Source organism: Maylandia zebra, linkage group LG15, assembly GCF_041146795.1.
Source record: "Maylandia zebra isolate NMK-2024a linkage group LG15, Mzebra_GT3a, whole genome shotgun sequence".
NCBI lineage: Eukaryota > Metazoa > Chordata > Actinopteri > Cichliformes > Cichlidae > Maylandia > Maylandia zebra.
Window position 1 is genome coordinate 34,508,504 of NC_135181.1, and position 14,668 is coordinate 34,523,171.

General features: G+C 40.1%; 1 protein-coding gene across 1 annotated transcript in view; it reads right to left on the reverse strand.

The window, feature by feature from the left end:
• Nucleotides 1-193: 193 nt before the first annotated feature.
• LOC101481103 (homer protein homolog 3) overlaps nt 194-14,668 on the reverse strand; it is a 53,735-nt gene continuing 39,260 nt past the window's right edge. The window contains exons 7-11 of the mRNA XM_004564785.4: nt 13,885-14,021; nt 11,234-11,390; nt 7,027-7,137; nt 6,033-6,113; nt 194-4,705 (exon numbers count right to left, since the gene is read on the reverse strand). Coding sequence (XP_004564842.1) covers nt 4,520-4,705; nt 6,033-6,113; nt 7,027-7,137; nt 11,234-11,390; nt 13,885-14,021 — 672 coding nt within the window. The 3' untranslated portion in view covers nt 194-4,519. The remainder of the gene's footprint in view (nt 4,706-6,032; nt 6,114-7,026; nt 7,138-11,233; nt 11,391-13,884; nt 14,022-14,668) is intronic.

Sequence of the window (14,668 nt, forward strand, 5' to 3'; positions counted from 1 at the left end):
AGTGATTTAGAAGTTAGTGTGCAGGTTTTATCTGGCTGATGATTAAATACAAGCTTTCTCACTGATTACTGTTCTAACCCAAGCAACATGAAGGGAATAGTGAACTTGAACTATTTCATAAATAAAAAAAGTGGAAATGTGAGGATTAACACCAGGTTTTTGGGGGGTTTTCATCACACAAGAACCACAGCAGTGACTTTGCATGACAGTTTTAATGTTTAAAACATTTATATACAAATCCCATACAAGCACCTGCTCTCCTCAGATTCAGTTTTCGTACCTTGTACTTCACAACACTTCAATGAGACTAACCTGAACTAAACTATTCTGAGGTATTTAGTCATACTGAAAGGTTAAATGTGTCAGAAAGCAATGAATGATGGGTAAAAGCTGACATGAGATGAAGATCAGTGTCACTCATAAATTGGCTGTTTGTCGATTCCAGTTGTGGCTTCTGTTGGACATCTTTGGTACTGCGATCTCTCAGAGCGGGCAACAGACGGTTTTTTAAAAAGTCCTTATTCCACCGTATTTTCTGAGGGATCCACACTCAAGTTCAAAAATATATCCTTCAAACATCTGGTGATCTGCATTTCACAAAATGTATCGTGAGACTTTACAATAAGGGGTATCAAAGTGTATTATTAACTCTTCAGGACAGGCATATTTGAACAGAACCATAAAGTGCAGTAGTAAAACGTGGTTTATCATTGCAGCCACAGATGATGATGATAATAAAACACCAAATCTCTAAAAGGAGACAGAAGTGCAATTTAACTCAACAGGTCCTGAAATATGAGTTGGATTACTCCTTTCATGTTATGTAGCTACACAATAATACTGCACATTAGTCTGTTTTAAGACCACTGATTATATTTTGTATCATAATCACGTGTTGTGAAATGCTTAATTATCCTTATTCTAAAAGGAAAAAGTATTTAATCTCGCAGCACACAAGAACTACGCCTGTGTTAACACAGTATCATTGTGCAGCACTCAAACAGGAATAAGGCCGTTTGAAGTGTTTCTGATGTCATTCATGTGGAGCTTATTGAGAGGAGCTGCTAGCCTGTTTTCTTCATGCTTACTAAAGGCTGGTAGCAAATTCGCATAATCTGGTGGAGCGATGACAAAAAATGCGTGTATCAACTATTAACAGGCAATTAAGCTAGAATTTTTTTTATTGCTAATTTGTTAATTGTTGCATGTAGCAGCTGATGTTAGAAACCCCCAGACCTTTTGTAACTTGTCAAAGTGATGAAATATCAATCTTTATACCAAGTGTTAATGTGATAATAGCAATATAATGCAGAAATGTGTCATTATTAACATATTTAGTACATTCAGAATTAGAACTGCTGCAGCAATTCTTTTGATTATCTGCACTAAAACTTAAGAGAATCCTAAATCAGTATATCATACACACTGGCAGCTGAACATGCTATAACACTAACAAGGAAAGTAAGAGGGGGTAATAACGGGATGCTATTACATTATATTGTAGTTTATTACATTAACACATTTCACAATTTGACATGTTACGATTCTGGCAGTCACTGCATCACCAGCTGCAAAGACCTGCACCTTATTTGTACCTAGACTATTACTGTCATACGAAGGAATCAATAACTCATTACAGGGCAAGAAGCAAAGATCGATAGATATTGTGCATCAGAAATTCTCATACAGCACTGACAGACAAGTCAATTAAGTACCAATTTACTAAAACTTATGCAGTTGTGCTTTTAACTGGAGCGGTCCGAGGTTACACGCACACATCCTCGCATGTTTCACCATTTATGTGAGGACACTCGTGCTTAGCAAAGCCTTAAGGGACATTTCACCTCAAAATAAGATACATCAATAGTTTTATTTATCCATCTAAATCTATTTGACCTCAGCTGTAGACATATCTACTTTCTCATCTTACTATAATACACAGATTTTATTATCATATGCAAAATTTGTTTCCTCCAGCTCCTCCTACACGACCAGTACTTGAGCACCTAAAGTTGGCACACAGGTACATCCTAGGAAGGTTCTTATCCATATCACATGACAGCCACCTAGTAATGGATTAAAACAACCTGTTTTTGTTTGTTTTTAGCATTTAACACCTTATAAAAGCATCAAATCTTATTATTTCATAACAATAGCATCTGATTTATATCCAAAAAGTTTCAGTTGTTTATGATATAGTATAGATTGCCTGGCAATCAACTAGCGACAGGCTTTTAAACTGACCTGATTTTAGACTTTACACACCTGTAACACAGCAAACAATCCTACAGCACAGGCATGTGCTAGTTAATATAACGGAACTAAAAGGCAGTTTTACCTTGTGAGCAGATTGATGTAAGATTTATATTCTTTCTACTTAACCAAGCCTATCAGCTGTATCACTGGATCTACCTGTAATGAGAAGTTTCTACTCATAACAGTGTGACAGCATGTAAACGTTAACAGCAGCCTCCTCAGCTCTGTTGTAAACTTGACTAGCTGCAATCTTCGTTTGGTTGGTGAGTGCAGTTGGGCAGAAAGAAACTAACTCCTACACAAACCTGCTCACACCAAAGTACCAGGGTCAAACGTTCTGCTATTTCTTTGATTTCAAATGCATTGTTTGTGTTTGTGGTCATTATGTTCAAGAGAATGCATAGATGCTTCTAATCGTCACCCTCACCAGAGCAAAAACATGTACATTTTGGGGGTAACTGTCCCTTTAAAGTACCCTTTAAAGTTGTTGGGGTCGTTCCAAATGTCCTCACATCAATGGTTTTGAACCAGTATTAGTAAACACACACACACAGCTTCACATTTCTTGGCAGGTATGGGGCTTCTGCAGAGCTCATGCAGGGCTCTTGTAGTGATCTACTCTGCAGCTCCACCGAGCCTCTCTCTAGGGTTATTACTATTATGGTAACTGATAGTGTTAAGCAACAAGGAAAAAGTACATTAAGCAGAATTGTTATATAACTTTGTGAACACGGACAAATGTAAACAAAATAAAACTTGGCACACATGTTGTGAAGTGCAATCTCAGTGTCCGGGTGGGAAAACGGCACGTGTACAGACCAGAGCTGCTGATATTACTCTCCATAACAAACTCAGTTCCTGCAGCTTGAATTTTGCAACATTTGTGGCCGTTTTCTCCATCCTAACTGCGAGTAACTCATCGATGAACATAAATAATAGAGTAAGTGGTGAGAAAGAGCAGTCCTTATAAAACATGAACAAAAACAGTTGTACGCTGGCGATGGAGGAGACAGAATGGGAGCAGGTTGTTGCATCTCTGAGTTTGTAGATGTTCGGGCTGGTGTCAGACCAGTCTAGGCTGATGATGGTGAACTGGAGCAGAGTTTATTCAGGGCCTTTGCTTCCAGAAGCTCTTACACAGCTCACACTTTTACCGGGTGCATCTCCACAGTATCAGCAGAGGATCGTCACTTTTTAAAAGCAGACATGACAAATACGTACATTTAAGAACTGAAAAAAGCGAAAACGCTTCTGCCAAAACTGCACTGAAATAAGCATTTATGGAAAGCCACTTTGTTTCTATGACCCAAATATGGAGGTTTATGAAAAGTTGTTTATGTTTAATGTAGCTATAAAATATAAAAGCAGATTATATTTGATTTCACAGCTCTCCCAAGGTTGATGAAACCCTTGCTCTTACAGCGCTGCAGTTTCATGGTTCGAGGGTTTCAGACTTCCTACTTTCCCTGTCAGGTAAAAATCTTCCTTCAATATCGGCCTTTGCAAAATTCTACGGTAATCAACTCAGGGTGTTATGTACCATTAGGATGAAATGCTTCACCTCTCTTCTTTACTACTGAAAATCACAAGGTCAGACTTTGACAAAATCCACTTTCGGACATGCACTTCTTTCCATTTACCGCACGGCATTTGAATGCATCGGTTTACATCCAAATGAACACTGCAGTAACTTTTCTATGTTGCGACTGCAATCCTACTAGGGTGGACCGAGTAACATTTACAGATCACTTTAGCATAGCAGAGGGAAAAAGAGGACAGGGCTCGCCAAGACGCGAGGTAATCTGAGGAATGCAATGTGGAGGGCGATGCAGGAGGCTCAGTACAAGATCTCTTTTTACTCAGTAATGTTTCAGCATTGGCAGAGTGTGTTTAAGTCACTAAAACTCTCCAATGCTCCATGTATTGCAAAGATTGCATCACTTTGTGGGTGCGTCTGAGGGAAGCTATAATGTAAATCTGACTCATGTCTGAATGAGGAGATAAAAAAGTCTGAAAAGTGCTCATTTTTATGGCACCAGCAACAGGACTTTTATATGAATGGTGTGAATGGCAAACAGCACAGGTGGTTTGCTCTGCACATAGCACCTTTAAGAGGTTTCCAATGCTGGACTGATGGTGAAAAACAAAGAAAGTTCAACTATAGTGTGTTTGCCTCCATGTTGCTCTGATCCCGTCTCTGCTGTTAGATCAGTTAAACTGGAGGGAACGAGACTGTGGAGATGCACCCCAGCTCCTGCTGTGGCTACTTGCTGACCAGTTTTGCCAGACTCTCTCTCAGGTTGTTCAGGTCACCGATTTTGATGTCCAGAACGTCAATGATCCGTCGTACCTCGACCTCCGCGTGCGCCTGCTCCTCCCGGTTGGAGGCCAGGGTTTTTTCTGAGCTTTGAACGCGATCCTCCAGCTCCACATTTCGTCTCTCCAGATCCTGCAGAAGCACGGTTATTAATTCAGGTTTTCATTTTTCTCTTTTCATTTAACCCAGTAATTGCTACCAAAAGTGCATCTTTGCCCACATTCTTATCCACAAAATGCCATAAATGTTAGTTTCTCCAGAATATGTTGACAAGATCGACAAGTTATGTTTTGGGAAAAACCAGATCACAATTAACCGAGTAGAAAAAGTACAGGCCTTTATGCCTTTATATTGTGTTTCTATACATTTAAACTTCAGAAAATATGCTGTAAAACAGATGTATTCCAGGGAGATACTGCGGCTGCCGACTGCTATAAAATTTGCTAAAAAACTCCTCTCGGAGCAATTCAGTTTAAACTGTTTATAATCCAAATTCAAATCTGCAGTTTCCTGTTTTATGGGGTAATTCTGTATGCGAAAAAGCAGAGATGAGTACTTTATGGAATAAATCCAAGGACAGCAAAGGTCAAATATGAATACAGATAATTCACAACTGACAGAATGATAGAGGACCTAATAAAAGCTATGCAATATGCATCAAGTCTCATCTCAAGCATTAAGAAGGAAATTCAATCCAATTTGTTTTCTCCTTGAAGCCCTCAGTTCACCTTTGTAGATTCTTTGCCACACTTACTCTTGTCTGAACTGTACGGTCTCTTTTATAGCTGTCCCTGATTATTCATATGCCCTGGTTTGGGTAACAGCAAAAAGGACATTTATATGTAACAGATCATGAAAACTGCCAACTAAAAATAAACCCTTTTTAGGACTAGAGTGCTTTAGGTCAGTGTCATGCACTAACCTCTAAAGGTTATGCATAAGTATTTTAACAGTTTGTTAAAGAAAAAAAATCCCTTTTATGTCTGGTTGTTGTGGAAAATCACAACCGGTCAGCTAGCGGCGCCAATAATTTTCCATTTTGAAGACTTTGACACACATCAGTCAGCCTGGTGAGCTTTTTCATTGCTTATCAGGTTGACGGATGTCACACTTGCAATCTAATATAGGGATCCATTATATTAACTATACACTAATCTGCTGATGACTTTCTAGAACGAGCGGTTACTTATTAGCCAACATGCCATCAGAAAACTGACAAATATAAAAGCATATTCTACCAACCTAAAAAGTGACATCATCAAATGTAATCTTTTGTACAGCAAAGAGTAAACAAGTCCTAAAATGTTCATTTTACTACAGCGTGAGGAAGAAAATCAGCAACTTCAGAACTGATAGTCGTTGAGCTATAAAAATGTGTGACATTTTCCACAAATGTGTTATTTGTGCAGCACGACAAAGTTGTCCAATTTGATGAGTCAGTCACAAAACTGCAGCTTACCTTGAGTCTCTGCATGGCCTCCTCCCTCTCCCTTTCTAGCTCGCCAACATCTGTTTTCTTGCTCTGTAGATTGTGAATTTCCTGAAAACACAGTAACTCCAAATAATTACAACACCATCTTTCCGATTCATGTACCTCAATGTCCCGAGGACAAGCAGCGTTCCTCATTAATTTTATAAAGGGGGTCAGTGATAAGATTTGGGACGCCTTCATCTTCTTGGGAAGGAGGGAGGGAAACATGCCACTGTGACCTTGCATGAATCCGGCTGCCAAAAGTGGACTGTGTTTAAACGACGGGACAGATGTGGTTATGTTAATGAAGCTGGCAGAGAGCAGCGGGCTGCTTTCAAAGGAGCATTTTGCTTTTATTTATCCTGAGGAAACGTTTCTTGGCTCAGCGTGTCCTGCGTGCATTAGCGGACATTGACTTTACCCACAGAAACATGCACCGTTTGACAAGATGATGTGTGTTTTAGAAAAGTTACAGATGCCATCAGAAATCTGTCATTCAGTACGGAGGAGGCGGTTCGGAACATCTACATCTCGGTCGTGTTCCGTAAGACTGTGACATTTTATCAAAGCACTCTTCAGCGTGATCAAAGCGACAGACACGACAGAGCCTCAAAGCTGAATCCAGATCTTAGCAGACAACAAATGAAAAAAGCCAGTGAACACATTCTTCTGTCGTTGTCTGCACGAACTCTGCAGCATTTTATCAAGTAGTTACCTTTTACACAAGTACAAGAAAATATTTCATTTAACGCGTTCAAGATGATTTAGAGAACAGATATTCAAAATGACACTTACTCTTTCAGAGTTTTTATGGCGTAATTGAATATCAGAAGAAGATTCAGGCTCACACATCCAAAAGACTGCTGGCAGTACATAATGTATGCTCTTGTAAATTAAGCTAGTGGTATACACCGAGCTTCCCTTTAAGGTGGCAAATAGATTTGGACAGTGTGCATTGCTGAGAGGAAATTTGGTGTCTTGCCTGGTCTTTGGCTCGCAGCAGGGCTTCCAACTCCTCCAGTGACCGGCTCAGCTCCTCTTTACCAGGCTGTCCAGCAGAAGGACGCCCCAGCTGGGCTTCAAGCTCGGCCACCTGGAACACACACAAACACACAATGAATAACATTAAAAACAACATTATAAGATAAGAAAAGCAAGACTACCATCTAAATCCACCTTCTAAAGGCTTCCATCCAAGGTGAGTTTTGAGAGATATCACAAACCTTAAAAAGACGGGGGCCTTTTAAATGTTGGAAGAGAAATCCAGAAATAGGAAGCGGCGACTGTCACTCCATGTTTAGCTTCACTAATCGAAAGAGAAGCATGGACGGGAACATGGGATCACAGATTCAGGCTTTTAATGTAACTCAGGCAGAACTAGTGCGATGCGAAATATTATACTGTAAACAGTAATCGAGCATGTATCAAACTGTGCAAAAAGAAGTCTCATTTGTAACCAGCATAGTTTTGAATCTGACTGATGAAAATCGACAGCAAACCAGAAGTATGGAAGCCAGGCAATTTCAATCTCATTTCCTGAGACGGTCTGATTTAGTTTTAGCTAAATCTAATTTAGTCTTGAAGCTAATCAGTCCAGTTTTCATGTTATTATGTTTTCACATAATCTTTCTCGTACACAGATATGACAAACAAGAATCAGCCTTACAAAAAGACCAAAGAATCCAAAGTATAATCCTAACGTGTGATATAATTTTCACAATGCACAGAATTAATTCGTGCTATTAATGGAAACCAACATGACCACGGTCTATGCACAAACACTTTACTGTCCATCTATGTGCAGACAAACAGCAAGTGAAGTGATTTTCACAGCTAATAAAAGTCCATTTAGTGAAGAATTATCATGCACCACACTGCTGTGCAATTTACAAATGAATCAAGGACATTTTCTTTATTCATTGCCTCTCTCCTGACTCTGCTCCCCACCACACACACACACACACACACACACACACACACACACACACGCACACGCACACGCACACGCACACACACACTTAAAATGCTTCTGTGGAAAAAAGCTTTGCTGCCAATGGGCACAGCACTGAAGCCTCTCGCCTTGGAGACTTTTTTTTTAGCTGTTCGAGGGGGTTTGACCTTTTGAAAGATATTTTCCCAATCTGACCCACTTCCATGTGTTTAGCATATTAATGAAAAAGTCAAAGACCGTCAAGATTTGACAGACGGTTTGACGAAACAAGGACAAACTGTGCAGCATTTGAAGTCTGAACACGATGAGATTCAGCCGTCTTTTAGGCCTTTGTAGTTTAACAGACAGACCGAGGCACAAACAGTGACAGGGCTAGAGGTCACGATAACATATTTAATTTTGCTCCCCATTTGATTAAAGGAATAGCATTTGATAACGAGACACTTGAGCAATAACGAAAGGTTACCGTTTTACTCGAGATCACTTGACCATTTTAATCACTTTGCATTGTATTAAATTAAACGAGTGCGTGCCAATGGGGACTAAAACATGTGACTAGACTGCAGCTTCTATTTGATAATTCCTTAAAATGAAATGCATCACACAAAATTCTTCCAGTGAAACAATCAGCTCAGTAATTTTATTTAACATTTTGTGCAACCATGCAAGAAAATCTCTGGTTCCAGTTGTTTAAATGTGATTATTTACTCTTTACTGTTCTATGACAATAAATGTATCTGGGGTTTGACTGTTGATGGGAAATAAGAAGTGGGAAGATGTCCCCCATGTAGTTGAGATTTTTGATAAATTATGGCTTCAGTGTGAAAGTTCCTAAATAATACCAGTTTGTGCTTTAGAGTCCCATTTACGATGCATAATAGAGCAGAGCTCAAACAAATCTGAGAAAAAGAAATAGCCGTGGGATTCAAGCAAGCCCTTGATCTTCTACTTTCGGTTTATTTTAATGCCGGTGCTGCAGAAATGGACGACTTTTCATTTTCTCTCCTTTAAGCGTGTCCTCTGCATTTTAACAGGTAATTTCAAAGTGGCATTTTAAAGATGCCAAGGTACGCTACTCCAGCCAAGCCGAGCTTAACAAAAACCAATGCAGGCTGGGGATGGGGGATGGGGGCTTTGGTTTAACCTGGTCTGTGAGTGACAGCCATTGTCCCCAGAGGCAGTAGCTCCATCTCTCTGAACTCCACACAAATAGTGTAGCATGAGAAAAAGCCTGTAAGAACTGTGGTATCTGTAATATTCCCACTAAAGTTGAACTGTTTTAAATAACCGAGACGCATCTGCTTACAACAGCAATAGAGCGCTGACATAAACTTGTCAGTGTAGTTAATTTGATTAATTGTTAAATATTTATATGGTATGTGCCAATGAAACTCAAACTAGATTGGCAGAAGAACAAAATACACTAAAATGGAAAAATATGCTATAAAAAAGAACCATTCAAATATCCTTAAATGCATACAAATTGCTGTCAGCCTCTCTGTGGTGGACAAACACAAACATGGCTGAAGCTGCTCAGAGTGGGACGAGGGAGGAGAGAGCCAGCCATCCTCTCTCCTTCTACTCCTGCAGTGATTTATCTTCTTCCACTAACTGGGGCACAGAGGGGGGAGGAGGTGGGCAGTATAGGGTGTCCTACCCTCACCCCCCTCCAGGAAAAAAAAGGAAAAAAACAAACAAAACCCTGCCACCCTGTTACCAAACCCTGGAGGCCTGCTCTACTTCCAGCCACCTGGTTGACTTTGCTACAGTGTGTGTGTGTGTGTGTGTGTGTGTGTGTGTGTGTGTGTGTGTGTGTGTGTGTGTGTGTGTGTGTTTTTTGGGGGGAGGTGTGTAACTTTCACCTGCACTCAGAAATAGATGAATTGAAGATAATAAAAAAAACGCAATCTGAAAAGAGGCAGTACTGTAAAGGTTATAGAGCAGACTGGGTTGCAGCAGCAGCATTTAATTCTGTTGCAATAAAGTTGTGTCGTTAAGCTCGACCAAGGGCAGAATTTCCTCTCCCTAAATTAAATATGAAATGTCTGCATTCTGGCCCTGCGACTATCACGGGAGCCCGTCAACAGAAAATATCCCAGGGAGGGGGGGCTGGATGAAAAATGCATCTGCAGTTTGGAGCAGGCCTTGTAGGGATTTTAATGTGATACTGACACATTTGTATAAATGAGTAAAACAAAGTTTTATAGAAGAAACTCGATAGATGCATTTGTGCTAGTTTAGGTTAACATCATACCCATAAATATAATTTCTAAACAGTTATCAACAACAACAACAATGCACAATGGGCTGCATATTCAGTTTACAAGTCCCCCATAGTGCTTACTGTAAATCACACAGTGTAGCATACAGTGCAGGAGCATAAAACAGGACACTTACTGTGTTTAAGTTTTTTGGACATTGGCTTTTCAGTCCAGCCTAAAAAAACAAGTCCGCTGTGGTCTTATTGGAAGGTGAAGAAGCTGTTCTTAAGGAAGGAAAATTGGGAGAAATGCTAAGATGTGCCAAAATACACAAGAAATGAACTGAAAAAAATCAGTGGCAACAGGAGTGACGAATCCAAATGTGAGAGCTTTGGTTCAAATCATCATTAATATGTACAGAAGAGGTCAGGGGAGAGCTACAAAGAGCCCAAACACACTGCTAGTGTAGTTATAAAGCCTCCCCAGAGCCGGGATCTCAACAGTATTGACGCTGTGTTGAATATGCGTGGGATCATGTTGACAGGAAACAGAGCAAGAGGCAGCCAACATCCAAAGAAGAGCTTTGAATGTCCTTCGAGAAGCCTGGAGAATTAGTCCTGAAGACTACAGAAATGATAAGACTTCCTTAAGAAGTGCAAACTCATTAACGTTGTGATTTACTCATTTACTATATTTCCATGTATGTTTGGACATATTTCCATGAACTGCTGCATTTACTTCCCATTTTCCTAGAGAAATATAAACAAACGAGGAGTGGCTTAAGACTTTGATATGGCACTGTACTTTCTTTTAGATCAATAAGTCTCATTGGTCGTCTCATTATCGTGTTTCATAAAGTGACTTCAAATAAAATTCTGTATTAACAAGTCAATCAGGCCCCTATCGTTTTTCCCAAGACTGTGAAAGCATCTTCAGTGTCATCTTCAAAGTATAATGTGAATTTCTTCAAACACTGACTGAAAAAGACTCAACTTAAGCCTACTGTAATTACTCCTCTGTGCACTACATAAGGTCACCTGGTCTCGGAGGCGATCGGTCTCTTCCTGGTATTCAGCCAGCTGCTTCTTCCACTGTTCCACGCTGCTGTTAGCTTCCTGTAGTGCTGCCACCAGCTTGGCATTGCTGTCTTGAAGAGTGAAGAGTTCAGCTTCCAAGTTGATCTCACACATAGACCTGAGGACAAGTTCGCCACACACAGACTTCGTTAATTCTCCTGAAGAACTGGTACTCTGATTCTCCTTGTTCACCTGAACCAAATCAATCGAATGAACCAATCACAACTGTTAAATGATGCTACTTTAAACAGATAATGTTTGACACTGTTGGAACGAAACCTTGGAAAGGAGAAAGCAGAAGATACAGAGGTAATAGAGTGAAACATTTCTATTATCCTGCAGTAGCTGTGTGAGGAAGTCTATTGACATTTAATGAATTTAAGGAGACAGACGAGTTCTGCAAATTATGAACGTTATGATGACTTTATATCTTTTTTGGATAAGTGCTACTACAGTGAGCTTTTTTTTATTATGCCTTTAAAAAGCTTCAGCAAATATTTTTTAGGAATTAAAGTGGACCAAGAAATGCAAAAATAATTATTATGGCATGATAATTTTTCTTGGGTTTTTTAGAATCATTTTGTTCCAAATCTGCAACAGAGCAGAGCAACACTCACCTTCATCAGTGGGAAATTGTACCACAGGGTACTAAAAAACCCAAAACAACAGCGGTAATTTGTTCTGCTTTATTAAGTTGTGGGAAAGATTCAGTGTGCCGGTAAAGGTCATAATTCAGTGGGGATATTTAATAAAGCAGAGAGCTTCCTCTTTAGGAAGCAGAGTCTCCACCATAACGACTAAAACTGGCAACCATAATACCCCTCACCATAGCAACGGGAGAGAAGGGCCTGCATTGGCCTAAAACAATCATAAAATAAAACTGTTGGAATAATGGGCTGTAAAGCAGCTGAGAAGTGCTTCACTGGTCCCAGATGGAAGGTTGAGGGATCAATAATGACCGCTGTGATGATGATGATGATTACGAGCTGCAAAATTTAGCACCTTTCAGGCCTGGGTGGTTTTAAGTCATGGACACACATACAGATTAAAAAGAGCACAAACGTTATGGTTAGGCCTCAGGTGATGGTGTTTAATCTGCCTGCTACAGAAGAGGCACAGATATGCACACATACCACACTGCAGACCAGGGGAGAGTCCACCTGTAAAGAGCTCAGACCGACTCACTGCTGCTTTTCTAGGTAATTAGCTACAATGTTTGAGCTTATGTGTAAGGAGGGTTCATTTTCAGTCCTTGGCCATTCGCTCTTTTCAAAAAATAAATACATAAATAAAAACTGTATTTCTTGATTTTTAGTTCCTAGAATAAATCAAAACGAAATATTCCAGATGTGTGGTACCCACACGCAGAACTATATATATATATATCATCACTTGCTACTGTGCTAGCACTCAGTCTCATGTTTCATTTTAAAATTATGTGTTCTTATTGTAAACACTTTGAGGCATCTGTGATTTTGGATTACATAAATAAAAAATAAATAAAAATCACATATTTGCTTGACCTGCTTGACCCATTTAACTTCTGATTGGCTAAACACACCTGATTCCAGCCACTCAGGAGTAAAGCGAGGAAAGCTGGCCATAGCGGTGCTCGTTTCCCATGATGCAGCTCGATGCCACAGTGCAGAAATCACCTGAACGTTAAGTGAAATATGAACTAAAAAGGCACAATTCATTCCGGTTTCCACTGCATGTTCACTAATGATGTTAATCTGAAAAGAGAGCATACAGATGCAGAGTGAGCGCCACTTCTGCCTCCAGGATGACTAACGGTTTTCCTCATCTGTGGAATACATCCACGATACCATCACTACGCGCCAAAGAAGTCATGCGTTCAGTTTCTTTGAATGCAAAAAGCAGAGAAGTGTGACGCCTTAACAATGGCGTGCACTCTATAAAGGCTTTGCAATTTAATGGCTCGTAAGTCCGCCTCAGACAGGATACAGGGGACTTTTTACTCAGTGCTTTGAGTTCTTACATATGCTCGTGCAGCCAAGCTGGGGGTTAGACACTGCATTGTACGAGTGGGTACGTGAAACAAAAGATGGAGGATCCAAGTGATGAGCTTAATCAAAAGATAATCCAGTACTTCAATACGATCAAAATCTGGCAACATGCATATGAATACATTTAGGAGGAGAAACCTGATGTCACTGGTGAATAACAGGGAGTTTTCTTATAGTTAAAGCATTACTTTATCCATTCTTAGTACAGTATGTAAAAGGAGGGAGTGACAGATTTGTTTAAGATACTTTTGGATTTCCAGTGAAGAAAACAGTTGTACTGTGACTAAGCGATACAGAAAAGTTTTCTTGAGGTAGCAAGCTAAAGAGAATGCTTTCTAAAAGTTTCAGTACTCCCACATGCACATCTGACAGGGATAGCCCATGGCTGTTTGAAACCTATAAAATAATCTAGAACAGTTTATTGCTTTATTTTTATATAAAAACATAGCAATATGATATATTTTTGCTATGTCAGAAAAGACTGAAACATTTTCATTTTATGGCTTTCTTTCTGTCTGTATATGCATCTGTTGAGGGAGTTTTAAGCATTTCGGTGACTCGAGCAGAAACACAATCTGTCATTACCCTTCAGACAACATCTTCTTGACCCTTTCTTTCTCTGCTGTCAGCTCCACTTCAGCACTCTTGCTGCGAAACAGCTTTTCCTCCCCGGGCCCGTTGACTGTCAGCAGCGGCGGTGAATGGCGGTCCTCCGACAGCTCCTAAAACAGACAGCGCACGGACCAACGGGGATAACAATACAAACAGGATCTGAACACTGAAGAGATGACATGATGTCAAACCATCAGTTTCGTGTAGTACAAGAAAAAAGGCTAGATAAACCAGGACCTTTCATGGAAGCGTTATTGGAAAAAGGGGATTCTTCCTTGTTTGCGATTACGCCGTAAATCCTCAGGAGCTGCGCTGCAGTTTTCATATCAGACAACAAGAGTGCTCAAGCAGAAAGTGCACGATTAAGTGGCAAGAGCACTTCAACAGGGTACATTTCCAGTATTCTGCATTGTTATATTGAGTGTGTGGTAGAAATGACAGTGAATGCTTTGATAGACCAGCATGGCCAAATGCAGGCCAATAATTCTACATTTCTGTTGCTCTTTCTTCAAAGCATAGGTTTAAACTGGTGGCCCCTCCGTTAACATCCCTATACCCAAACCTGTCATCGGGACACAACAGACCAAACACAGTAGCAACAACACAGGACAGAGCTCAACATACCGGTGCTTGATATGTCCCATCTGGGCTTCTGTAAACAGGCTCTACACAAAGCGAGCAGCCATGTGTGGAGCCCAGCTGCTTTTATACAGCATCACAGATCTGATTGGACTCTGATTCAACAAGAAGTGACTAA